The sequence below is a fragment of the Oryctolagus cuniculus genome, chromosome 5, assembly GCF_964237555.1.
Source record: "Oryctolagus cuniculus chromosome 5, mOryCun1.1, whole genome shotgun sequence".
In the NCBI taxonomy this organism is placed as follows: domain Eukaryota; kingdom Metazoa; phylum Chordata; class Mammalia; order Lagomorpha; family Leporidae; genus Oryctolagus; species Oryctolagus cuniculus.
In genome coordinates, this window is record NC_091436.1 from 1,976,341 (window position 1) to 2,002,454 (window position 26,114).

General features: G+C 65.0%; 1 protein-coding gene across 2 annotated transcripts; it reads right to left on the reverse strand.

Annotated features, from left to right (window-relative positions):
- Nucleotides 1-3,498: 3,498 nt before the first annotated feature.
- Nucleotides 3,499-25,653, reverse strand: CCR6 (C-C motif chemokine receptor 6). 2 transcript variants are annotated; one of them, XM_051854177.2, is made up of 3 exons: nt 25,508-25,653; nt 6,105-6,209; nt 3,499-6,003 (listed from the first exon to the last, which is right to left on the reverse strand). In XM_051854177.2, the coding sequence occupies exons 2-3, from the start codon at nt 6,111-6,113 to the stop codon at nt 4,885-4,887; spliced, it is 1,128 nt and encodes a 375-aa protein (XP_051710137.1). In that variant the 5' UTR covers nt 6,114-6,209; nt 25,508-25,653; the 3' UTR covers nt 3,499-4,884. The 2 variants fall into 2 exon arrangements, with proteins under 2 accessions (XP_051710137.1, XP_008250930.1); XM_008252708.4 differs by lacking the exon at nt 25,508-25,653 and adding an exon at nt 15,192-15,362.
- Between the last annotated feature and the right edge of the window lie 461 nt (nt 25,654-26,114).

Sequence of the window (26,114 nt, forward strand, 5' to 3'; positions counted from 1 at the left end):
GGACTCCATACCACCCCAAAGAACACAGGATAAGATTCTACTGATCACATATATTTATATACATATAATAAACTTTAAAATGCCCTCCAAAGGAACCAGTGCTGTGGCTTAGCAGGTAAAGCTACCGCCTGCAGTGCCGTCATCCCATGTGGGCACCAGTTCGAGTCCTGGCTGCTCCACTCCCCGTCCAGCTCTCTGCTGTGGCCTGAGAAAGCAGTAGAAGATGGCCCAAGTCCTTGGGCCCCTGCACCTTCATGGGAGACCCAGAGGAGGCTCCTGGCTCCTGGCTTCAGATTGGCACAACTCCGGCCGTTGTGGCCATTTGGGAAGTGAACCAGTGGATGGAGGACCTCGCTCTCTCTCTCTCTCTGCCTCTGCCCCTCCGTAACTCTGCCTTTCAAATAAATACATCTTAAAAAAGAAAAGCTGCCCCCTAAGGTAATGCAGGTGAAGTGTGGCCTTCGTAGCTTTGGGGAGTTTGCATACATGCTCAGTAAGGACCAAGGATTCGGGTGGGGGAGGGGGGCCCTGGCTCCGGGCAGCAGCACCCAGGTGCCAAGGCAGTGCGGACCCCCAAGGGCCTGGGTCAGCTGGAAACCCAGAGATGGGGAAGTCAGGAGTTCTGGAAATGCCGTGGGGCGTCTGTGGCCATGTGGGCCCCCTCCCCACAGTCGGCACACCCGGAGCGTCTGTGGAGTGGGAGCCGCTCCACACACTCTGGGGATCTGTGGAGTGGGGGCCCCTCCCCACACTCTGGGGATCTGTGGAGTGGGGGCCCCTCCCCACACTCTGGGGATCTGTGGAGTGGGGGCCCCTCCCCACACTCGGGGCTGTCACAGCAGCTCCGTCTCTTGGGTTCTGTGCACAAAGCCAGGCTGTCATTCATGACGGGGCAGGAGAGAGCAAGGTCCTCTTTTTTTTAAAGATCCATTTTATCTATTTGAAAGACAGAGTTACAGAGACAGGTAGAGACAGAGAGAGAGGTCTTCCATCCGCTGGTTCACTCCCCGGATGGCCGCAATGGCCGAAGCTGTGCAGATCTGAAGCCAGGAGCCAGGACCTTCCTCCAGGTCTCCCACGTGGGTGCAGGAGCCCAAGCACTTGGCCATCTTCCACTGCTCTCCCAGGCCACAGCAGAGAGCTGGATCAGAAGGGGAGCAGCCGGGACTAGAACCGGCACCCATATGGGATGCAGCACTGCAGGCCAGGGCGTTACCCGCTGCGCCCCCGCGCTGGCCTCAAGTAAGGTCCTTGTTAAAACACCCAGCTGTGCCCCTCTTATGCTTGGGCTCACCGAGTCTGGACGGGTGTCCATCTGGGGAGGACGCAGACGGGACAGCGTGGCTGCAGGGACCTGGTCTCGCGGCCTGGGCCCAGGCCTCTGTCCCGTGGGAGCCCAGGCTGCCGCTGCTTCTGGCTCTGCTGGCTGTGGCACCCTCACCCGGCCCCTGGTCTCCCCGCCGGGTGCCTGTGTCTCCGTGTCCGCACACTCCTCCCGGGCCCTTCCGCCTGTCACCAGTTACGGCCGGAAGACTGGGAGCAGGGTGATTTCCACAACCTCGGTCTTTGCCTTCAAGAAAGGGAAAAGCCCCCTGCTCCCTGTCCTCCCTTCTGTTGGCTGGAATGCGGGTAAGAAGCAGGGAGCTCCCGCAGCCCCCTGGTACCCTGAGGACGGCAGAGACCAGCTCAGCGTCCTGGACTGTCCTTGCGCCCCCGTCGTCCGCGGAGAGACAAGTCAGGGGGTGGAAAGCCAGAGCTCCGCCCCGGCTCCCACCAGGAGATCCTCACGCTGAACCACGTGTGGGATTCGCGCGCTGAGCTGTCTCCACTGCGCAGGCGCGGGCTCCGCTCCGTCCGGCGCGGGGAGCGAGGACACCGGGTGCTCCAGCCCGCGGGTGCAGCATCAGGGCGCCCGCCGCGTGCCCCCCACAGACGCGCTGTACAGAGGGACGGGCAGAAGGGGGCCGCGCCGGCACCGCCACGGCTTCCTGGCCGCCGTTCTCCCTGCGCGGAACGTGGGAGCAGCCCCGGGTGGGGAAACTGCCCCCAAGCAGCGGAGCAGACGAGAGGATGGGGAGTGGGAGGCGGGCGGGGTCGAGGGCAGGAGGTGGCCAGCGCGTGGCAATGCGGGCGTGGGGTCCCTGGGGACGCCCCTCCTCCTGGCGTTTGCATCTGAAAACTGAGAAGCCGCTGAGTACTGGAACGAGACTTCCTGGAAAGGAGGGGACCACGCGGAGACAAGGGTCTGGCCTGGGCTGGGGTCCTCAAGGGGCGAGGACCCCCCAGTCTTCAGGGTCGGCCCTCATCCAGCCTGACGCCCGCCCTCCAGGAAGCCCCCGCCCACGGGGCTCCGGGAGAAGCTGCCCTCAGCCCGGCCTTGGCCGCCGGAGCCCCCGCGGTGGCAGGGAGGCTGGAAGGAGGCTCCTGCGAGCACGCGTGTTACACGTATGTCAGCACACATGACCGGGATCTGAAAAGGACTTGAAAACGCTGTGTTTTCCTGGCCTCGCTGTCGCCTGTCCGGCCTCAGAAGCAGTTGGTGCAAAATTTCCAAAACGGGAGGCCTGAGTGCTCACGCGTGCCGAAATCGACCAGAAAGCATCGAGACCGCCCCAGCGACTTTCCAAGAGGACCCTGGGAAAACCGCCTTCCGTCGGGACGAAGAACGGGATTATGTGTAAACGTGCACGCATGTACGCACGCGTGTCACACGTATGTGCTTGATGAACACACGCGTCTGATTGCTCACTAAGAAAGTACCAGCGGATCCTGGCTCACTGCCTCCTAACCCACGGACGTGTCGAGGGCAAGGGGCTGATTCCCAGCCAGCGAGTCAGGGAGGGGCCAAGCAGAGCCCGCTGAGGTCCGGGGGATCCGGGAACGGCAGGAGGAGAGGCCCCAGGAGCCACTCAGAGCAGTGCAGGGCCCACGGCCCGCCCGCGCCATGGGGCCACGGCTGCAGGTCAGGCTGGCAGCGCCCTCGGGCAGCCGGGAGACCCCAAGATGGTTGACGCGCTATGTGAGAGGAGTCAGGTGTGCAGCGAGAGGCGCTGGTGGCCTTGCTCCCGCGACCTGAGCGCGTTCAACGGGCAGGAAACCCGGTTTCCCAGCCGCGCCCCGGGAGCAAACTCCGTGCCAGCTCCTGGATCCGCGTAGCCAAGCCCCATCCCGTGAGAGGGGGCGGAGCCACATGTCTCATTTCTGCAGTGGAGTCTGGCGGGGTTGGCTGGCCGGCGGCACCTGGCGGCCCGGCTCTCTGGACCGGGGATCCTCTGAGCACCTGAGCTGGCCGCCGAGCCCGGCTTCACCCCACAAGCAGGTTGATTCTGCAAAGCCTGGAAACACAGCGCGCGCGGTCGGAAATCCTGGGACACCGTCCTGCATCCCGCAGAGGGGGGGAGGCCTGCCTGAGCAGCGCGTGTCAGGGGACGCGTGGGGCAGGACTGGCGGGGCAGCTCTCCGAGTACGCCCTGCAGCACGTTTGCAATTCACGGCCGTACTTTTGTTATCTTTACTTTTTAAAGATTTATTTATTTACTTATTTGTAAGGCAGAGTTACAGAGAAGCAGAGACACAGAGAGAGAGAGGTCTTGCATCCGCTGGTTCACTCCCCAGATGGCCACGATGGCTGGAGCTGGGCCAAACCAAAGCCAGGAGCCAGGAGCCTCTTCCAGGTCTCCCACGGGGTACAGGGCCCAGGGACTTGGCCCATCTCTGCTGCTTTCCCAGGCCAGAGCAGAGAGCTGGATGGAGAGTGGAGAAGCCGGGACTTGAACCAGCACCCATATGGGAAGCAGCACTGCAGGTGGTGGCTTTACCCGTCCGCACAGCGCCGCCCCCCTACAGTACAATTCAAACACGCGCCTGCAGTTCGCTGAGTCGACGGCCGTGCGCTGACGCGGAGCTTCATGGCTTTCTGCGGAGCTGAAGCGTGTTGCTAACGTCTGCCCCTAACGTCGGCCCTGTGAGCGGCCTCAGACGCCGGGCAGCACTGGACAGCCAGCTCAGACGTCCACACCCGCCCACGCACGGCTCTCACGGCCAAGCCCTCGCCAGGCCACGCCGGAACACAGCGACACTTCTTTCTGTATCGTCCCAGCCGAGGTCCTTCGTCTCTTGAAACATTAAAATACAAACAACCAGCTCTGGGCCGGACAGGTCACCCCCGTCTCGCGATGACGCCTTAAGCATCTACAAGCCCCCTCTGTGTGCCACGAGCCCCCTCTGTGTGCCGCGAGCCCAGCTGGGCACCAGGGGCTCGGCCGTGAAAGCCTGGGCGCTGCACAGCCTGGGGCAGTTCCCCGGCCACGCAAAGCAAGCTCCGGTTTTCCTCACCGTGGCCGCCTCCCAGGCAGCTCTGCACGCGGGCACAGGAGCCGGGCCGCTCTCTGCCTCCTGACAGCCTCGTGCGTGATGACCGTGTCCGGGAGAGGGGGAGGCTCAAACACGGCCACTGCCACCGCCTTTGCTGCCAGGCCACTGCTGAGGGCGTTCGGACAGGAGGGTCTTGGCGCGGCTCCCCTGCGCCTGCGAGGGCTTCCGCTCGTTTTCTCTTTGCCTTTGGAAGACGGCGGAATCTGTTGTGTTATCCAGAAGACGCTGCAGGCTAGGGCTGCTTCGCGGATGTTTCTGGAAACTTCTAGGCTTGCAAATGGTTCCTGTTAACGCAGTTTCCCCAATAGTGGTTTTGTGGAGCAGCAGCCCCGTGGGACCCTGTGGGGTCACAGAATTTTCGGGAAAGGACGTTGGGGGAATGCTGCCTACCCAAGCCCACCCCCCACCAGGACCACGCCGAGTCCCTTAGCCTCAAGAAAGAAGCCTGCTTGATTCTGACACCTGCCTCCCCCGGGCACATGTGGCCGTGGCCGCGGCCGCCTCCGCGCGTCACATGGTGAAAGACGACACGTTGTCGTTGTCCACGGTCTCGCTGGCGGGCCTGGCGGGGCAGGTCTCCGAGTACACCCTGGAGCAGGACAAGCCGAGCGCCTGGTGCTTCCTCCTCGCGCACCACAGGTCCCTCGCGACCTTCAGGAAGTAGTTCCTGAACCTGTGGCCGACGAAGGCGTAGAGCACGGGGTTGAGGCAGCAGTGGAGGAAGGCCAGGACCTCGGTGACGTTCTTGGTGTAGCCGATCAGCCTCTCGCTGGCGCAGGACCGGTCCAGGCGGCCCAGGTTGGCGGCCGTGACGAGCAGCACCACGTTGTGGGGGATCTGACAGGCCAGGAACACCAGGACCACGGCTATGATGACGCGGATGGCCTTGTGCCTCTTGGAGTTCTGGGCCTGCACCAGCGTCCTGATGATGAACGCATAGCAGAAGACCATGCAGAGCAGCGGGACGAAGAAGCCGAAGAGCAGCTCGAGCCCCAGCACCAGCAGCTTCCACACGACGGGCTCCGAGACCGCGTGGTACCGGGGCTCGCAGACCTCGCGGCCCTGCAGCTCGTACTTCTGGTTGAAGGTGAAGGTGGAGCTGGAGGTGACGACGGCCACGAGCCACACGGCCAGGCAGACGACCTTGCTGCGCGCCAGGGTCCTGGAGCGCAGCCGGAAGGAGCGGGTGGCCTGCACGATGGCCACGTAGCGGTCCAGGCTGACGCAGGTGAGCAGCAGCATCCCGCAGTTGAAGTTGATGGCGTAGATGCCTTTCATCAGCTTGCACAGGGCGCCGCTGAAGACCCAGGCGCCGGCTGCGTGGCTGACGGCCCAGAACGGCAGCGTGAGCACGAAGAGGATGTCGGCCAGGGCCATGTTCAGGAGGTACACGTCGGTCATGGACTTGGCCTTCTTGTAGCAGGCGAAGGTGACCACCACCAGGGTGTTGCCCAGGAGGCCAAAGACGCAGATCAAGGAGTAGGCGATCGGCACGAACACCCTGGAGAAGTCCCGGACCTCCTGCAGGGAGCAGACCAGGGCGCCGTCGTCCACCGGGTAGTAGGAGGTGTTGGCAAAGTCGGGGTAGTCTTCCCCGAAATAGTAGGCGTCACTGGAGTTCACGGCTTCCTGGGAAAGCGGGCGAAGGTGGAGTGAGCGCTGGGGCAACCCCCAAGGGGCCACAGTTAGGCCAAGGGACCCTGCCCACCCAGACGGAGGGGGCTTCTCACCTCGCCCATCGTGGTGCTGGATCTGGGCCGGAGACGCTGGCCTCGGAGAGGAAGGGGCGCACACGGGCCAGCCGCTCGGGCTCGCTGGCAGAGAACGGCGTGAATCTGCGGAGGAGAGAGAGCAGCGCTTCGGTCAGACGGGGATTCTGAGAGCCGAGGGTTAAGCCGCCAGGACCCCGTGCCACGGGAACACGGCACCGCGCTGTTCACACACACGCACTCCCCGAGAGCAGGCGGCAGCAGCCCCTTCTGCAAAGGGCCACGTGAGTCCGGCTTCCGGCCCTGGGCCCCCTCGGATCTGCCCCTCGGATCTGCTTCTGTGGCTCTGCTGTCACTCCCGTGCTAGGATTCTGTGGCTTCTGTGGCTCTGCAGCTGCCCCCGTGGCCGGGCCTCACCAGAGTCTGCCGGCTGCAAACGCCCACCCCTCGCCTGTGGCTTTAAGAAGAATGACTTCAGCGACACCCAGGTTTCCACCTGCACGAAGTGCTCAGGGGAAAATCCGTAAAACCGCGATAGACACAGCCCTGCTAAGCAACGTCTGCAGCAGCCTGGTTGGGCTCCGTGGTCCCCCCCTCGCCAGTCTGTGCAGCAGTGAGACGCACGGCAGAGGTTCTCGGGGTGGACGTGAGGTCACTCCCAGGACCATGGCCGAGGCCTCTATGGGCCTGGCGAGGCAGGCAGGGGTGGAGCCGCCCTGGCCCGGGCCCCTGCACTGGGCACCACGGTGAGCAGGCACTGAGCTCACCCCGAACCCGTTCCTGCATGGAGAGTGAGCTCACACAGCAGGGACACTGGCAGCCGCCGCCGTCGGTGGCGCTGAATGCACACTGCAGCACGGTCCCTCCGGAATGGCGGAAATTTGTAAAGCGGTCGCTGCGATGGGTGGGGCCATGGGGCTCTCAGGGCAGCGGGAGGAACCAAACCACAGCCTCTCGGAGCAAACGTTCGCGGTTGCTTGTGGAGTTAGGAGCACACCCAGCTACCCTGAAAAAGTGAGGTGACCCGAACGTGAAGGCTCCGGGCAGGTGTGTCCCCAGGGGCCCAAGCCAAGACGCCGCACGTGTCCTGTCCACCAGACAGTGTTTCCCTTCCTTTTCGTTTATTTCTGACCAGGATGGAGGAACGAGTCGCAGTAAGCCAGGCTCTGTCGATTCCCCGCCCCCCCGGATGGTGCTCGGTGGCTTCCGGGGCATCCTCGTGGGGTCGTGGGTGCGACCAACTCCCCGGGCTGTGCACGGCTTGCATCTGTGCCCGCCGCTCCTGGCAATGGGAAGTGATTCAGCCTGCCTCAGACCCCGCAGGGCCACGAACGCGTGTGCATTGTTTTAAGGACGCGTGGTGGTGACAGGGGGCCTGCGTGGGCAGGCAGTGCAGCACGTGGAGAAGCCGTGCACAGCCCCAAGTCCAGCTGTCAAGGGGCAGGAACAAGCTGTGCATTTTCTGTGAGGGTCGGGCAAAGCCGCAGCCTGCAGTGCCAGCAACCCAGATGGGTGCGGGGTTCAAGTCCCGGTTCCTCCACTTCCCACCCAGCTCTCTGCCATGGCCTGGGAAAGCAGCAGAAGGTGGGCCAAGTGCTTGGGCCCCTGCACCCACGTGGGAGACCTGGAAGAAGCTCCTGGCTCCTGGCTTCAGACTGGCCCAGCCCCAGCTGCTGTGGGCATTTGAGGAGTGAACCAGAGGACAAAGATCTCTCTGTCCCTCTCTCACTCTGCAACTCTGCCTTTCAAATGAACACGTTTTTAAAAATCTTGATGCAAAGACATTAAAAAGTTTTGAAATAAACATTTCTGTGCCTTCTTTAATGACCTGAGGGCAAACGATGCTGTCAGCCGCCCGCGCTCGCTCAGTGGACGGCGCTGGGTCTCCCATCCTCGTCCAGTGAGACGCGGCGGAGCTGCCGGCCCCGGCTCGCTCCAGCTCGTTCTGAGGTCATTGCCTTCTTCCTCACCGACTCCCTTCGACCACCAGTCCTGCACGTCTATTCTTAAAGTGTCATGGATTCTTTTTTTTTTTTTTTTTTTTTTGACAGGCAGAGTGGACAGTGAGAGAGAGACAGAGAGAAAGGTCTTCCTTTTGCCGTTGGTTCACCCTCCAATGGCCGCCGCTGCAGCCGGCGCACCGCGCTGATCCTGGCAGGAGCCAGGAGCCAGGTGCTTTTCCTGGTCTCCCATGGGGTGCAGGGCCCAAGCACCTGGGCCATCCTCCACTGCACTCCCTGGCCATAGCAGAGAGCTGGCCTGGAAGAGGGGCGACCGGGACAGAATCCGGCGCCCCAACCGGGACTAGAACCCGGTGTGCCGGCGCCGCAAGGTGGAGGATTAGCCTATTGAGCCACGGCGCCGGCCGAGTGTCATGGATTCTTAAACGTTTATTGAGAGACACAGAGGCAGATGAGAGATCCCTGCCGAGGACCCGCCCCGCAGATGCTGTGACAGCCGGGACTGGGCTGCGCTAAGCCGAGAGCTGGGGATTCGGCCTGGGCCTCCCGCATGGCTCCTGGGGACCCAAGCACTTGAGGAGCACCTGCTGCCTCCCGGGTCTGCGCGGCGGGAGGCGGGGGCTGCGAGCAAGGCCAGGATGGCGAGCCCAGGCGCTCCCACGTGGGAGGCGGGCATCTCTTTTTTTTTAAAAAAAGATTTATTTAATTTATTTGAATGGCAGAGTTAGAGAGAGAGAGAGAGAGAGAGAGAGAGAGGTCTTTTATCTGCTGGTTCCCTCCCCAAATGGCCACAACAGCCAGGGCTGGGCCAGGCTGAAGCTAGGAACCAGGAGCTCCATCTGGGTCTCCCACGTGGGTGCAGGGACCCAAGCCCTTGGCCCATCTTCTGCTGCTTTCCCAGGCCATTAGCAGGGAGCTGGATGGGAAGTGGAGCAGCCGGGACTCAAATCGGCACCCGTATGGGAGGCCGGCACTGCAGGCGGTGGCTTTACCGGCCGGGCCACCGTGCTGGCCCCCTGGGAGGTGGGCATCTTAGCTGGCTTCCTCACCACCGGCCAGACGCCCTCCCCCAGACCTTATCTGAGGTCATTACAGGGCCGGCGGTGTGCACCTGGCTCGGTTGTAGCAGTGTAACCTGTGCTGTTCGGGATCAAGGCTTCTCGATGGCGCAGGTCTGGGGACGCTCGCACACCACGCACGGGTGCAAGGGTCAGCAGGGCGGCCGCCAGCAGGCGTCCCCGGCTGCACAGGGGGGGTCCTGGGCCCGGTTCCGCTTTGCACTTCAGACTCTGCCCTTTCAGTGTCAGGCGGCCTGGAGTCCCGAGCTCACCACCACCCCTGCCTGCAGCGCGGGACGGCCCCCAGGGGCCCCCCAGGAGACAAGATGGCCTGGGCACCCCGCTGACAGTGAGTGTCCCGTTGGCGGAGGCCTCTGTGCCTTCTTCGAACCCAGGGAGCAGGATTTCCCGACCGCAACGTCCCTTCTCTGCTTTTCAAAGAACTGTCAGGTCGGAAGTTAGAGCTCAGCCCGGGTGAGCGGGGCCTGAGGAACAAAGCTGCTGCAGGAGCTGCCCTGGGAGCGGCCCAGGACTCACTCTGCCAAGTCCCGCCCAGACCCGGCACCTGCCAGGTGGTCTCACCCCCCCCCCCGCCGAGGAGCGCTCCCCCAGACTCCTCTCTGCTCAGCACCGCAGGGTTCCTCGGCCTGACAGCACAGAGCCACCCGACCATCACAGCTCCGCCCAGCAGGCCCCGGGAGGCTCCTCTGCCCAGCCCGACAGGCTCCCCAGCCTGGCGGCAGTGAGCAGTGCACCCTGGGGAGGACTGCACCCGAGCCACCACGCTCTGCAAACCCTGTGTCCTGGGGGGGGGGGACCGCGGGGAGAGCTGGACCCTTCCCTGAGAAGCCGCGGCGTGAACACAGACTGCGCGCTCGGCCCTCCGCTCTGCTGGGCCGCCCGCCGGGCCCGCCAGGTGCATCTCTCCGCGTAACCACGGCCCTTGCTCTGCCAGTCTGAGGGACGGGCGCCGCTGGGAGTCTGTCCCATCCCTTCTGACGGATGCCCTAACCCACTCAACCTTGCTGCCTTGCTGCCCGCCGTTCCCGTCTCCCGTCTGAATTCCTCCTTGTGTGAAGACCAGAACCCACCCCACCCATCTCCGCTCACAGAACCTCTTCAGAAAGTCCACAGAGCAGGGACGAGAAATCCAAGCTCTTGCAGAGAGAGAGATCGCGGCTCCCCGGGGGGCGGCCAGCCCGGGCCCTGAGGGGTGTCTCGAAGGACCGCCAGAGGGCCTGGGCTGCTGTCTGGTCACGCCGAGCCCCCCGCCCCGGCGGTCACGGTCACTGGACAGCAGATTAGGGAAGTGCTGCAGACGTTGCAAATCCGTGATTCAACCTGAAATCTCGACGCCATCGGCATGGGGAACTGAGCTCACTCGCTGCGGTGTGGACAGCTGCCCAAGGGCGCGCGTCAAGAGCCGCTGGACGCCAGCTGGACGTGGGACCGCGAGCACGGAGCCCCTCCCCCAGCTGTGATTCGGACCACACAACTGCATGCACAGACTCCACAGACTCCAGCGAGGGGCCACGGCTGCTGTGAGAAAACTCAGCCGGGCAAACGAAGTCCTGCACCTGGGTTTAAGCAAGCCCACCCACGGGCCCCGCACGAGCAGCCGCTTCAGCAGAGAGGCAGCTGCCCTACGCGGGCAGGCTGTCCACCCAGCTGCAGAGCCAGCCGGCTCCGCCCTCACCACGTGGCCTCCCGGGTCACTCACCGCCTCTCGCAATGCAGGCACCCCTGGGGCATGAACTCCGCCCAGCGTGAGTGGGGCCTCTGCTGCGTGACGGGGGTCAGGCCCCGCTGGACATTGGAGAGGGCGGGGCTCACAGGAGGCTGCCCCTCCCCTCTCCCCGCCCCCCGGGCTGGGGGCCCCAGAATGCCTCCCGCACGCTGCCATCAGACTCACGTCCACAAAGCCGGATGCCCCGTGCGGCACGTGTTCAAGCAGAGAGGTCGCGTGCCCACAGGGCTCATCGCATCCACGCGGGGAGTGTGGGTGATGGCGCGTGGGCCACGAGGGCACGCAGGCAGCCAGAGGAGTCTCCTGTCTGGTGGTCATGGTCCACACGTCACGTGATGGTAACTCAGCTGTGTCCCCGGCCAGGAGTGCTGCGGTCATGCCTGGTGCACGCCTGTGGCTTGGGAATCACTAGAATTTAGTGTCAAGTAGGGTCTGTAGGTCCTATGGACATCCGCTGTTGAGCCCAGCTCTTCACTGTAGCCCAGTTTCCACGGCACAGCTGTCCACTGTCCACTGTCCAGTACGGCTCTTCACCGTGGCCCTGTCTCCACACCTGTCCACTGTCCCGTCTGGCTCTCACCGTGGCCCAGTCTCCACACCTGTCCACAGAGTCCACTGTCCCATCCGGCTCTCACCGTGGTCCAGTCTCCACACCTGTCCACTGTCCTGTCTGGCTCTTCACCATGGCCCGGTCTCTATGACACACCTGTCTCAGAGTCCACTGTCCAGCCCTTCACCGTGGCCTGGTCTCCACAGCACACCTGTCCACAGAATCCACTGTCCAGTCCTGCTCTTCAGCATGGCCTGGTCTCCACAGCACACCTGTCTACAGAGACCACTGTCCAGCCTGGCCCTTCACTGTGGCCTGGTCTCTACAGCACACCTCTCCACAGAGACCACTGTCCAGTCCTGCTCTTCACCGTGGCCCGGTCTCTATGACACACCTGTCCACAGAGACCACTGTCCAGCCTGGCCCTTCACCGTGGCCCGGTCTCCACAGCACACCTATCCACAGAGTCCACTGTCCAGTCTGGCTCTTCACCGTGGCCCGGTCTCCATGGCACACCTTGGTTGGGGTTCACTCCGTCCGACAATGCAAACCAGGGTAGCTCGGAGCAGCGTTTGAAAGGCATCCACAGAGATGCAGAGGGAGGGTGAGGGAGAGGCGGCTCCGCCCTTGGGAGAGCCCCCCCGACCTCCCCTGAGGCCCTGTGGGAGTGGCTCACTGCACCCCAAACACACTCTCCCGTGGAACCCTCTGAATGAGGGAACACACACTGTGAAACGCTAACACGGGGGGACCATGGGCTCCATCACTCATCCAGAGCCAGGCACAGCCGCTCCCGGGCCCCCCCCCCGGTCTAGGCACAGCCACTCCCGGGCCACCCTGGTCTAGGCACAGCCACTCCCGGGCTCCCCCTGGTCCAGGCACAGCGGCTCCCGGGCCTCCCCTGGTCCAGGCACAGTGGCTCCCAGGCCCCCCCCGGTCCAGGCACAGCCGCTCCCGGGCCCCCCCAGTACAGGCACAGCCGCTCCCGGGTCCCCCTGGTCCAGGCACAGCGGCTCCCGGGCCCCCCTGGTCCAGGCGCAGCCATTCCCGGGCCCCCCTGGTCCAGGCACAGCTGCTCCCGGGCCCCCCTGGTCCAGGCACAGCAGCTCCCGGGCCCACCCTGGTCCAGGCACAGCAGCTCCCGGGCCCCCCTGGTCCAGGCACAGTGGCTCCCGGGCCCACCCTGGTCCACGCACAGCGGCTCCTAGGCCCCCCCTGGTCTAGGCACAGTGGCTCCCGGGCCCCCCCGGTCCAGGCACAGTGGCTCCCGGGCTCCCCCTGGTCCAGGCACAGTGGCTCCCGGGCCCCCCCTGGTTTAGGCACAGCTGCTCCCGGGCCCACCCTGGTCCAGGCACAGCAGCTCCCGGGCCCCCCTGGTCCAGGCACAGCGGCTCCCAGGCCCCCCCTGGTCTAGGCACAGTGGCTCCTGGGCCCACCCTGGTCCAGGCACAGTGGCTCCCGGGCTCCCCCTGGTCCAGGCACAGTGGCTCCCGGGCCCCCCCTGGTCTAGGCACAGCAGCACAAAGAGTAGCTGAGCACCGAGGTGCCCTCGAGGCCCAGGCTCCCGGCAGCCGCCCTCACCCCACCTCAGCAGCAGGTGCGCCCCTGAAGCAGCAGCCGTGGGCACCTCCCATAGGCTCGTCTGGCTGTGGACACCCCGCAGGCCGAGAAGTCGGCTGTTGTGAAAGGAGAGGGCCGTCCATGGCCTTTCTTCCTCTTTCAAAGGCGACTGCTGGTAACCCAGGCTTCCCTACGGCGTTTGCATCTGAGGTTGACCCGAGGGGAGTGTGGGACGCTGCCCGTTGGGCCGAAGGCACCGAGATCCTCCAGGACGGAATGTCTGCACACTGCTCGCTGCTGCCGGCCAGGTCCTTCACTCTCCCACCTGCTGGCTCACTCCTCAAACGCCTACTGGGCCAAGTCCAAAGCCAGGAGCTGGGAACTCAGGATGGGCCACCTGAACCATCCCCGCCGGCTCCTGGGCCTGTGGCAGCGGGCGCTGGGGTCAGGAGCCCAGGCGCCTCGCCCGGCGTCAGCCACGATGCCAAACACCCACCCCGACTTTCACTTTTAGCACGTCAAAGGTTTTGTGACCAGCTTGGAAAAGCACATGTCACTTTCAGAAAAGACAATTCTAAAGTAGCATTTTTAACATAGCACTTAAAATATTGACTTAAATTTGTATTGCAACCAAGTACTGTGGCTTCCCAGTACACTTCTCACTGGGTACAACATGCAGAAGCACGTGTCTCCCAGGTAACAACTGACCAACTCTGAGACGTGAGGACAGCACCCAGTAACCCATCCTGCACAATGCAGATGCCGCCCAGGAGCCAGGAGGGACGGACGGAGGGAGCAGCCCGCAGGCTGCCTGGGACACGCAGGCAGCGCCACCCCCACCAGCCCCACAGCCACGCTCCTGCCCCGCGGCTCCTCTGAGGCCTCTGGGGTCCTCCAGTCACTGCAGGAGACCCCAGCAGGTGCGCAGCAGCCCAAAGCCCTCACTCAGGGTGGGCAGTGACTCAGGACCACCACCGTCTAGGACCGCTGAAGGGACCAAGTTCCCGGATGTCCCAGGGCAGGGCAGGCTGCAGGCAGGCAGGCGGGGCCGGAGCAGCAGCCACTGCTTGTCACCTGGCCCAGGGCAGACCCAGCCAAGGACATCACACGCAGGGCACGGCAGGAATGCTAGCTGCATAGTCAGGGGAGCTTGCTAGAATCCTCACCCAGAAGCAGGCTCCGTGGCACATCGGGTTCCGCTGCCGGCTGCGACCCCGGCATCCCACATGAGCTGTGGTGCAGGTCCCGGCTGCTCCGTTTCTGATCCAGCTCCCTGCTGATGCGCCCGGGAAAGCCCGGGGGGGGGGGAGCTGGGCCCCTGCACCCACATAGGAGACCCGGATAGAATTCCAGGCTCCTGGCTTCAGCCTGGCCCAGCCCCAGCCGTTGGGCAGTGAACCAGCAGATGGGAGCTGTCTCCCTGTCTCTCTCTCTCTTTCCCTGTAGCTCTGCCTTTCGAATAAATAAGTGCATGTTAAAAAGGAAAAGTGTCCTTTGAGCCCACGGGGGTTTAACTCCGTGTGCGCCGAGGCGGCCCCGCTGAAACCGGCCCCGCTTCCTTCTGCTTTTCAGTGCCGGCCACAGACAAGCCAGGTTTTTTCCAGTGATTTGTTTATTGGTTTGTCATCTCTCGGGTTCCTTCCTGCTTCTTGGGAAGCTCACTTCTAGGCCTTCTCTTTTATTTGCAGAAGCGACAGCCTTAGCCTTGCGGGAAGAAATGCAGGCTCCCACGTCTCCGTCCCCCCGGGCCGGGCCCAGCCGGCTGTTTCTGTGACCCCTGGGGCTGCAGCCAGAACGCAGGGCACGCGTGGGGAGCACTCGGTCCTCAAAGCTTCGCCAGGACTGCGCTGCCCCTCCCCGCGGTCTCTCCCACGTAGCCCCATCCCCCTCAGGCCCCACGCGGTGCACAGACCGCTGGCTTGGCTGAACTTCCACCTTCCGGAGTCTCTGCACCCAGGTAAATGGAGGCGGCGTTTCTCTGCAGCCGGCGGCTCCCCTGGCCGGGGCGCAGCTCCAGTGCAAGGTGGTCAGGGCTCAGCCAACGCTGCCCCCCTGAGAAGGCAGGGAAGCCCCTCCAAGCACAGGCCTCCTGCTAAAGCCGGGAGGGCCACGCATTTGGGAAAGGGAGGGGGTCCCTACCGTGCCAGCACCCGCAGCACTGGCAGTGAACCTGCTCCCGTCTCGGGTCAGGCTATCAGGTTGCCCAGGCGTCGCGAGAGGAAGCGCACTCACCTTAGGAAGTGCCGTGGCCCGCGGCGACCGCTCCCGGCCCCCACCGCCCCAGCGAGGCCACCATGTGTCAGCCAGGGGCAATCTCTGACGGTCATTAAGAAAGGGCAGTGCGATGCGCCTCTCGGGGCAGGTTGCCGAGTTACCACTTCCTACTCAAGGGCTACGCCTATCTGCCCGAACGCCGATGGTTAACCGTGTACATCCTGCCGGTGATAAAATAATCTATGAAAAAGAGCAGCCACGTGACCCCCTCGCCATCGGTGTCACACCAATGGTGGAGTGGATGGGAGGGAGGGGCCTGGCCTTGCCGTCACCCAGAAGAGAGCCTGGAGACGGACGCCCACCCCAGGCCGGGGTCTGCTCAGGCCCTGCGCCTGGCGGTGCCCCGAGAGCCCGGAGTCAGCGGGCAGTCTCGGGCCGGCGTGCCCGGGGTGTAGTCCTGGCCTCCCTGGAAAGCAGAGCGGCACAGAGAGGCTGTCACTGCTGCCGGCTCTGTGAAGCAGGACCCCCATGGGGAAGGGGAGACCCCAGGCCAGGCCTCGGGCCAGGGCAGCCTGGCTCTGAGCCCCAGCTGTGCCCACTGCAGAGCCGGGAGCCCCCGAGACGCTGGGCGACAGGCATGGGCCCGGCCCGTCCTTAGCCGTAACCGGGCAAGCAGCTGACCGGGCTCACGGGAACCACACCGAGGTGCACGTGGCTAAGAACACGCAGAGCAGAGGAATTCCAGGATCGTGAGGTCCTTCACACCTGGGGCTATGAGCCAGGTGTCGGGGACGCGCGGCTAGCCACACGGCAGGCCTGGACTCACTCACGCGTGCTCGCCGGGACCGTCCCCCGCGCGCCGGGGCTGTCGCGACCCCACTTGACCCTGCCTGCTGCACCCAGAGCCTGAGAGAGTGCAGGAGCAGCACAGCCTGGCCCTGGGTGGCCTCCCTCGGGGCAGCCAGGCCCCACGACTGTCCACTGCCCTCCTCCTCAGCCCGCAAGCAAAGCCAAGCTCTGCCCGCTGGGACACGTGTGCACAGGCTGTGGTCACAGCCCCAGTGCCTCTGCCCTCTCCTGCCCTGCGTGAGCCGGCCCTGCTGTTACAGCCCTGCGATGGGACACCCTGACTCCCCTGGCCACGGGATGGACGGCGCCGAGGCCGCGGTGGAAGCTGCTGGAAGGGCTGCTCACCGGGGGCCCCGTGGGGAGCCAGGAGCAGGCCCTGAATTTCCTGCCGCCGTGCCTCTGCCGTCCCCACGGCGGGGCTCCTGGCACGTTGGGGAGGAAGTCAGCCGTCTGCACCTCACCAGCCCTGCCCGCAGCCTGCCCGGGGACGGAGAAAGAAACAGGCACTCTGCTCAGGCCGAGAAAGAGCCAGGACCCTGGCAGGGCCACACTGGAGGGCTGGGGGGGCATGGGGGCCCCCCAGGACACCCAGGGCGTCCACGCTGCAGGGGCAGGGGAAGCCTCTCCTGTCCTGCTCCTCTGCCCCCACCCCAGGCAGGAGAAGTGAGTGGACAGAGCAGTCCCTTGCCCACTGCCCCTGCTTTGGAACAGCGTGGGGCTGGGGCAGGTCCCTTGTCCCTCCCCCACCCCTGTATTTCAAGTAAACCCTGCAGGAACCCAGGCCACGGTTCTCTCTAGCAAACGCTCGCTGTCAAAGCTCCTCAGAGCTCGGTCTTACTCAGCCTTCCTCAAACTGCAAACCACTGGCTTAGAAAGATACGGAGGCGCACAGGCCAGCCCTGTGCACCGTGGGTAAAGCCACTGCCTGTGGCGCCTGCGTCTCATATGGGTGCCGGTTTAAGTCCCGGCTGTTCCACTTCCAATCCAGCTCTCTGCTCTGGCCTGGGAAAGCAGTAGAAGATGGCCCAAGTCCTTGGGCCCCTGCACCCACATGGGAGACCTGGAAGAAGCTCCTGGCTCCTGGGTTCAGATTGGCCCAGTTCTGGCCGTTGCAGCCATGTGGGGAGTGAACCTGCGGATGAAAGACCTCTCTCTCTCTCTCTCTCTCTCTCTCTCTCTCTCTGTTTTGCTCTGGCTCCCTCTCTCTGTAACTCTGGCCTTCGAATAAATCAATCTTTAAAAGGGAAGCGTCGGCTGGCACCTTGGCTCACTAGGCTAATCCTCTGCCTTGCGGCGCCGGCACCCCGGGTTCTAGTCCTGGTCGGGGCGCCGGATTCTGTCCCGGTTGCCCCTCTTCCAGGCCAGCTCTCTGCTGTGGCCAGGGAGTACAGTGGAGGATGGCCCAAGTGCTTGGGCCCTGCACCCCATGGGAGACCAGGAGAAGCACCTGGCTCCTGCCATCGGATCAGCGCAGTGCGCCGGCCGCGGTGGCCATTGAAGGGTGAACCAACGGCAAAGGAAGACCTTTCTCTCTGTCTCTCTCTCTCACTGTCCACTCTGCCTGTCAAAAAAAAAAAAAAAAAAAAAAAAAAAAGGAAGCATCAGCAACAGCCGCAGGCACAGGCATGCGGTCCTCGGGGCCGCACCCCGGCTGGTGCACCCTGGAAGGTGTGCTCCCAGCCAAGGCCCCAGCGGCTGGGTGGACGCGAATCCCAGCTGCGAGACGGGAGTTTGTGTCAACGCTGGTGCGGCCCTGGCACCCAGGAGTCACTCCACGCCTGCCCTGCCCCTCCCCTCCGGTGCAGAGCCGGCTCCTTCTGCTGAAGGGTCTGGGGACGCACACAGAACACCACCAGCTTCCCTGAGAGGGGACAGGAAGTGGCAAAGCAAGGTCGGGTCCGCCGGAAGCGCGAGCTCCTTCCCGGGATAAACCGAGGTTTGTGTTGCAGGCCTGCGGTGCAGCGGGCTGGGCCACCGCCTGGGGCACCAGCAGCCCCAGCAGCACAGACTGCCCAAGGCCTGGCTGCTCCACTTCCAATCCAGCTCCTGCCGCTGTGCCTGGGGGCAGCAGATGGGTCTCTGCGCCTCCGTGGGAGACCTGCATGGAGTGGGGAGCTCCTGGCTCAGGCATCTGGGGCGGGAGCCAGCAGAGGGAAGACCGTCTCCCTCTCCCTCTCCCTCCCCCCCCCGTCTCCCTCTCCCTCTCCCTCTCTCCCCTTCTATCTCTCTTCCTGTCCCCCTTCTCTGTCTCCCTCTCTCCCTCTCCCCACCGTCTCTCTCTCCCTCCCCCATCTCTCTCTCCCTCTCTCCCTCTCCCTCCCCCCGTCTCCCTCTCCCCCCGTCTCCCTCTCCCTCTCTCCCTCTCCCACCCTCCGTCTCCCTCTCCCTCTCTCCCTTCCCCCCCAGTCTCCCTCTCTCCCCCCTCTGTCTCCCTCTCCCCTCGTCTCCCTCTCCCTCTCTCCCTCTCCCCCCCCCCCGTCTCCCTGTCTCTCTCAGAGGACTGCGTGAACGAATCTTTGAGAAAGGAGCAGAGGACCCCACATTTCCCACTTTGCCACTGCTTTCAGAAGACGACCGAGCATGCAGCCAAATGGCGTCCGGACGCTCAGATGTCCCTGATGGCCCGGCTGCCCTTGGCGCCCCCCAATCCGGGGCCCATCGAGCAGCCCTGGCGGTGCCCCCGGGGGTTTTGGTGGCTGGATGTGGAGGTGGTGGGAGCTGGCCAGCAGGCCCGGCCACCCATGGCACCACTGAGGGGAAAATCTCATTTCTCCCTTCTCCAGTCTGCCTGGGCTCGAGGGACTCGCCTGACCGGAGGAGGCAGGTGGACGTCAGAATCTTGGATTCTGAGGACAGAGCCTGAGAGGCCAGGCAGCCTCCCCAGGCCACGGGGGACACAGGGAGGGACCTGCGTCCAAAGAGAGGCCTCGGGCAGGCCCTGAACTTGAGCCTTCAGGAACCCACGGCCCCACCGGCCTCGGGATGACTCAGCTCTGGGCATCCTGCCCGAGCCTGCCGGGGAGACCCCAGCGAGCGGCCGCCTGCCCCAGAGCAGGGAGACAGCGCCACAAACCGCTCCTGGGAGCCCGCGGGCTTTCGGGCAGCTGGCTAAGCTGGAGCCACTCCCCGTCCCCACGCTCCCACAGCTCAGGGAGCATGAAGATGTGCGCAAAATAAAACAAGATAAATCTAAACAGAAGCCTAGCTTGCTTGCTTAAGGGAAACTCCTCCCCGACAAGGCCATCGTGGGCACAGGTGCTGGGGTGGCGGTGAGCCCACGGGCCAGAGCAGCCGGGCGCCACGGGTCTGAAAACAGGACCTGACCCAGCGCGGTTTGGGTCTGCGCCGCGTGCTGTGCGCCCTGCACCTCCCCTGTGCCTGGGAGAAGCGGAGGCCCCGGGAACGCATTTCATGGGAGGAGTCGCCAGCTGGCCTGGCAGCCCCAGCCAGGGGAGCTTTGCCAACGTCAGGATGCACAGCCTCCGCGTTCCGCACACAGACCCCAGGCTGGGCCCCGGCAGCGCTCTCCAGCGGTTACCGCGTGTGCCAGCCCCCCGGCTGGGCGCCGTGCCCCGAGAGCCCAGGGAGCAGGGACACCTCGCAGCTCTGTCCCAGTGTTTCAGTGTCGCTGCACTCGGCACTCGGCGCTCGGCGCTCGGCGCTCGGCGGCGCTCAGAAGTAGGCCGCCTACTACTTCCTGCTCTCAAGAAACACACAGCTGGAACATGGAGGACACAGACCGTGCCACAACGCAGGACAGCGACGAGGCCCCGTGTCCCCCTGAGAGGCCCCAGGACCCAGGAGGGTCAGGGTCAGAGAAGACTCGGAGACCGGAGACCCGGAAGGCACAGACTACCCGCTCAGGACGCGCCCACCCCAGGGCCCTGGTCCCAGCCTTCTGACCCAGCTCTTACATTCACACCCAAGTTGCAGATAGGCAACAGTGCCCACTGGTCAGCACCCAGCCCGCGGAGGGATGGGCGTCAGCCCCCATCCAAGGAGCACAGGACCTGGCCCCCACCCGAGGAGCAGGGCCCGGCCCCCACCCGAGGAGCAGGGCCCGGCCCCCACCCGAGGAGCAGGACCCAGCCCCCACCCGAGGAGCAGGACCCAGCCCCCACCCGAGGAGCAGGACCCAGCCCCCACCCGAGGAGCAGGGCCCAGCCCCCACCCGAGGAGCAGGACCCAGCCCCCACCCGAGGATCACAGGACCCAGCCCCCACCCGAGGAGCAGGACCCAGCCCCCACCCGAGGAACAAGGACCCAGCCCCCACCCGAGGAGCAGGACCCAGCCCCCACCCGAGGAGCAGGACCCAGCCCCCACCCGAGGAGCAGGACCCAGCCCCCACCCGAGGAGCAGGGCCCAGCCCCCACCCGAGGAGCAGGACCCAGCCCCCACCCGAGGATCACAGGACCCAGCCCCCACCCGAGGAGCAGGACCCAGCCCCCACCCGAGGAACAAGGACCCAGCCCCCACCCGAGGAGCAGGACCCAGCCCCCACCCGAGGAGCAGGACCCAGCCCCCACCCGAGGAGCAGGGCCCAGCCCCCACCCGAGGAGCAGGACCCAACCCCCACCCGAGGAGCAGGACCCAGCCCCCACCCGAGGAACAAGGACCCAGCCCCCACCCGAGGAGCAGGACCCAACCCCCACCCGAGGAGCAGGACCCAGCCCCCACCCGAGGAGCAGGGCCTGGTCCCACCCAGTGGGCTCAGGCTCTGGGCAGAGGGTCAGCCCTTGACCCCAGGTGCAGCCATCAGTCCTTGGTCCAGGGGAGCCGGGACTCGACCCTCTGCCGACCCAACAGGAGCCAGGCTTCCCGCAGCCGCGTCCTCCCGGTCCTTCTCCCGGTCCGCCTTTCCCTGCCTCACCAAGGCCCTCCCAGACTGCGGAGGCCTCTGTTGAAACCAGGCGCGTCCTTGCTCCCCGGGGACTGGTCCTGGTGGAGTCGGAGCCGTAATGGCCTCGGGCAGCTGTGGCTGGGGTACAGGGGCGAGGCAGGGCGAGGGAGGCCGCTGTCCCTGGGACTCGGGTTGGCGGGGATGTGGCCGCCCGGGGTGCGAGGATACGGGAAGCGGAGGAGGTGGGCTGCACGGGCGTCGGGAGCTGCCGCCTCTCTTCCGCTCCGTGCCGTGGGCTGGGCGCTGTCAGCAGAGCCCCAGATTCCGAGACCTCAGGCGGCCAGAAAGGACCAAGAGCTGGAGGGGTGACGGAGGGAGACCTGGGAGGGCGGCACGTGCGTGAGCGAGCGTGGGTCCCCGGGCAGGGCTCCAGGCCGCCAGACAGCCTGCGGCACAAGGAAGCGCTCCTTGGGAGACACGAACAAGCGAGACGGCGCCCCTCAGCCCCGCGTGCCGGGGGGTGTCACACGCCCATCATCAAGACACACGAGGTGTGGCCGGAGTCCTGTCTCAGCCCCGCGTGGTGGGGGGGGGATGTCACACGCCCATCATCAAGACACACGAGGTGTGGCGGGGTCGCCCTCTGTGGGACAGCTGTGCCCTTGGCTGTGCGAGAAAAGGAAGCTTTTCAAATCCTTGACGTGGAAGGGCGGCCGCTTGGAGAAGCGCTCCCGGTGGGCTCCAGCGCCGGCCTCCAGACCACGGCACAGCCTGCTCGACGGTGCTGCAAGTGGACGTGAGACGCGGACACCCCTCACCCCCGCAGCCCGCGGCCGGGAGACACACGTGGCGAGGATGCTGACACGCGTGCTTTGCAGGAGTGCAGCCCGCAGACGCGGCTGCAGAGCCGGGAAGGCCCCACTGCAGGGCTGGGCAGAGTCCCCACGCCCGTGGGCGCCCGGTGGGTGCCTCCCTCCCCTGCGCGCTCCTGCATCAGCCCCAGAACAGAGCCTGCTGCCGGGCTTCAAGTCTGAGCCAGGAAGTGCTGGGAAGACACCAAACTGTCGGACCAGAGACCCCGCAAGGGTCCAGGGCAGCCGAGTGCAGGGTGCTGCTGGCCTCGGGGGGTAGCTGCAGTCCACACAGGGACTCACCCCAGCGCCCCTGTGCGATGCCAGCGTCACAGGCGGCAGCTAAACCTGCTGAGTTACAACACCGGCCCCACCGCAGACTTCTTGAATATACCACCAGCCTGTTCCACGAGGGTGTGATGGGCCTTTCTGGAAAGACGGCTGGCCCACAGCTAGAGAGAGGATGATGGGAAGAAGGGCTGGTCTAGGGAGAGGATGATGGGAAGAGGGGCTGGGCCACAGGGAGAGGACGATGGAAGAGGGGCTGGCCTAGGGAGAGGATGATGGGAAGAGGGGCTGGCCCACAGCTAGAGGATGATGGGAAGAGGGGCTGGGCCAGAGGGAGAGGATGATGGGAAGAGGGGCTGGTCTAGGGAGAGGATGATGGGAAGAGAGGCTGGGCCAGAGGGAGAGGATGATGGGAAGAGGGGCTGGGCCAGAGGGAGAGGACGATGGGAAGAGAGGCCGGCCACAGCTAGAGGATGATGGGAAGAGGGGCTGGCCTAGGGAGAGGACGATGGGAAGAGGGGCTGGCCCACAGCTAGAGGATGATGGGAAGAGGGGCTGGGCCAGAGGGAGAGGATGATGGGAAGGAGTCCCTTCCATTGGTTCTACAAATCCAGAGGCCAGTGGGCCCTGTGAGCCGCCCAGTGCATGTCCTCCTCCTCCAGGGGGTCCACAGTGGTTGGCAGGGAATGTGGGGCAGCCCTGGCCAGCCACTTGCCTGACCAAGGGGCCCCAAACCGTCTCAGCCCATTTCACAGACTGCCCAGTGGCAGGCCGAGGAGAAGGCCCAAGAAGGAGTTGCTTTGTCGCCCATCGCCTGCCCCCACCGGCAGAGATGCTCCTGTGGGCTAGCCCGCCTGCTCTTACGCCAGTGAGAAAACCGGAAGCCGCCCACTCCTCCTGGGGGCTGGGGGCCTGCAGGGGACCTGATCTGGTGGCCCCCGAGGAGGCTGTGTCTGAGCCTCGTCCCCTCTGTCGGTGGTGACATCAGCCGCTCCTCACCTGCTGTGCTGACTTAGAAAGCTGCTACCGAAACGAGAGGGGGCGGCAGTGGTGACGGCGACCACAGAGCCACACTGCTTTCCCGGCAGGCGCAGCTACCGGGGCCTTGGGTAGAAGGGGCCAGGGCGTCAGGGTGAGCGACCCAACAGCGGCAAACCGCTCCTCTCCCACACTGAGGGCCCTTGGGGAGAGGAGGGAGGCGGGTCTGCCAGCGCACCCCCCAGCCAAGCCGCAGGGGAGCCGGAAGGAGCTAGGAGGCCCCCGCTGAGTGCACAGACTGTGGCTGGCTCAGCCTTGGGTCTCCCTGAGCCCCGAGACCGTCAGGCAGCTGAGAGGGGCTCAGGAGAGGGAGACGCAGAGGGAGAAGCCCTGGGAACCCTGGACCTCGCGAGAGGCAGGGCCCAGCGCAGAGGAGCCGGGCCGGGGCTCCAGGCCGCCCTGTGCAGATCCCTGCTTTGCATCTCAACTTCCTGCTGCGCTCTCAGGGGGCCCAGGGGCACCGCTGCTTGAGCGGCCGGCCGCGGGCCCAGCCATGGCTGCCACGCCACCCCCACGGCTCTGCTCGTGCCCCTGCCCTCCACCCGAAAGCCTCTGCCCCGCCCGCGCCCCTGCTCCCCTCGCTCCGTCTTCTTTCTCCGTGTCTCCTCCGTCTGTGCTCCAAACGGAAACAGGACAAGGGGAGAGTGGTCCTTGTCTGGACGCGGAGTCCTCTCCACTGTGGAACCGTCCTCAGCTCTGCAGCCTGTGCGTCCCCGGCGTGCCTGGCCCTGCCTAACACCCGCACTGGAAGCCCGTGCCACAGCAGCTCTGAGCATCCCGACCGCGGGATCCGAGGCCCGCCCGCCCGGGACAATCTTGCCCAACACGTTTTGCGGGTCCCGGCATCCGGCTGCACCGCCACGGCCCCGCCCCGCTGCCCCCTGTGCCTGCTCTGCTCTGGCAGCCTCTGGACTGGAACCGGGCAGTCCTCTGACCAGCACTGCACCTAAAATAGGAGTCGGAATCTTTGAATGCGCACCTGAGGTCTCCCCTGGGAGGAGCCCCACGAGGCGCCAGGCCGGGCCTTGCGGTCTGTCAGCTGCAGCATCCTCTGGCTTACTTCCTCTTTCTCACCTGCTCTCCGACGGCGACGTTAGACACAGGCACGTCCAGGTAGTGAGTGAGGGCTCCGGGTCAAGACATCCAGCACTCCAGGAAGTGCACGGACCGCGCACACGGCGAGCACGCAACGCACGGATCTCACGGACCGCGCACACAGCGGGCACGCAATGCACGGATCTCACAGACCACGCACACGGCGGGCACGCAACGCACGGATCTCACAGACCGCGCACACGGCGGGCACGCAACATGGGAATTTCATTTTTCCTTTTTGTTTCTTGGTGCCACCATGAACTCGCCCACTTCTCCCTGACCTCCTTGAAGCCCGCTCGGCAGAGAAGTTGTCCTGCCAGGGTAAAGCCGCGCCTCCGGCTCCGTCACGCTAGTGGGGCAGCAGCATGTGTGAGCGGCACACATTCTCAAACCCAGGCACAGCACGGTGACACACAGCACGGTGACACACATCACCGACGCCTGTCACTTTCACTCGGAACAAGATGCGGTCGCAGAACCTCTTCTGGGAGTTGCAGCACACGAGGGCTCTGGAGCCAGACCCATGAGCGGTGTCCACGGGGGGCCGTGCCCTCCCCAGACTCCCCCTGCACTGCCCCGCCCCCAGCAGCCCCTCCTCTGGGCCCACCCAGCGCCCAGCGCCCCTGTCCTGCGGCGCAGCCTCAGCCCCAGGCAGCCCAGAGAGGAGGAGGCCGGCGCTCAGCGCCGTGTTTCGTCCTCGTGGCTGTGGCCTGTGGCAGGTGGCATGGCCCATGCTGTGGCTGTCGCTGGAAGCCCGTGGGGCAGACCCACCCTGTCTCTGGGCTCTGAGCAATCTGGTCTCAAACCCCTCCATGCTCAGCCGACCCGACGACTCCACCTCCCCAACTGCAAGACACAGGCCAGCCTCCGGGGTTGTCAGCAGAATGACATAAAGCACGCGCGTGGAGCTACACTCACCCGGAGTACACACGTGAAGCCCCTACAGACACCTGGGGCACACACGTGAAACCTCTAGAATCACATGGAGCCACCCAGAGCACACGCGTGGAGCCCCTACAGACACCTGGGGCACACACGTGAAACCTCTAGAATCACACGGAGCCACCCGGAGTCCACGCGTGGAGCCCCTACAGACACCTGGGGCACACACGTGAAACCTCTAGAATCACACGGAGCCACCCGGAGCACACGCGTGAAGCCCCAGAAGTGTGTTCGGCGCAGCAGCACCGGCAGAAGTGGCGTCTGTCCTTGTCCCGCTCCCGGGCAGGACCAGGCCGCCTCAGTCCCCAGCTCAGCGCCAGTGAGGCCGGACCTCGTGGCCCTCGGCAGCGTCCCTTTACCTTCCAACCTCGCGACCCGAGACAACAGCTTACGCAGCGTTTTCCAGATCCAAGAGAAGGCGCAGACGTACCAATCCACACGCAGCTCCCGGGCCACAAGCCAGCAGCTGGGGGTCGTGGGCAGCAGCGTGGGCGGGCTGGCCTCCAGCTGCCCCTGGCCACGGGCCCCAGGAGCTCACGAGCCGCCTCGCTCTGGGCAGCACGCCGTGTGGGACCTGCACGCTGCTGGCACACGCCTCACGCGGTGCAGAAGCCACAGACGAGGTGGAGGGAGGGGGCCAGCTTCCGTAACTAGGTCACTTGAAAAGTTCAGCGCTAGCTGCCTTTTCCTTGTGCCGTTTCAGAATTATCAGTCTGTGGAATAGTTCTTGATTCTTCTTGGAAATCACCACTGAATTAGAACGGCTGCGACGCCTGCCGCCCACGTTCCTGGTCTTAAAGGACTCAAAAACTGAGCACGGCAGAGACGGGCGGACGGGTCGGCGCCCCCAGACACGCAGCCTCAAGCCGGGACAGACGGCCCTGGAAACAGCCCCGCCACTCCGGAGCCCCCTCCTCGGCAGTGGCCGTGACGTCCACCTCCCTGCCATCACCGGGCCGGGGCTGGGGCGGGCAGGATCTGGGTCAAGTTCTCTGCCTCGGCATGCACAGCGCCTGCATCAGGCTGCAGGGCCCCGG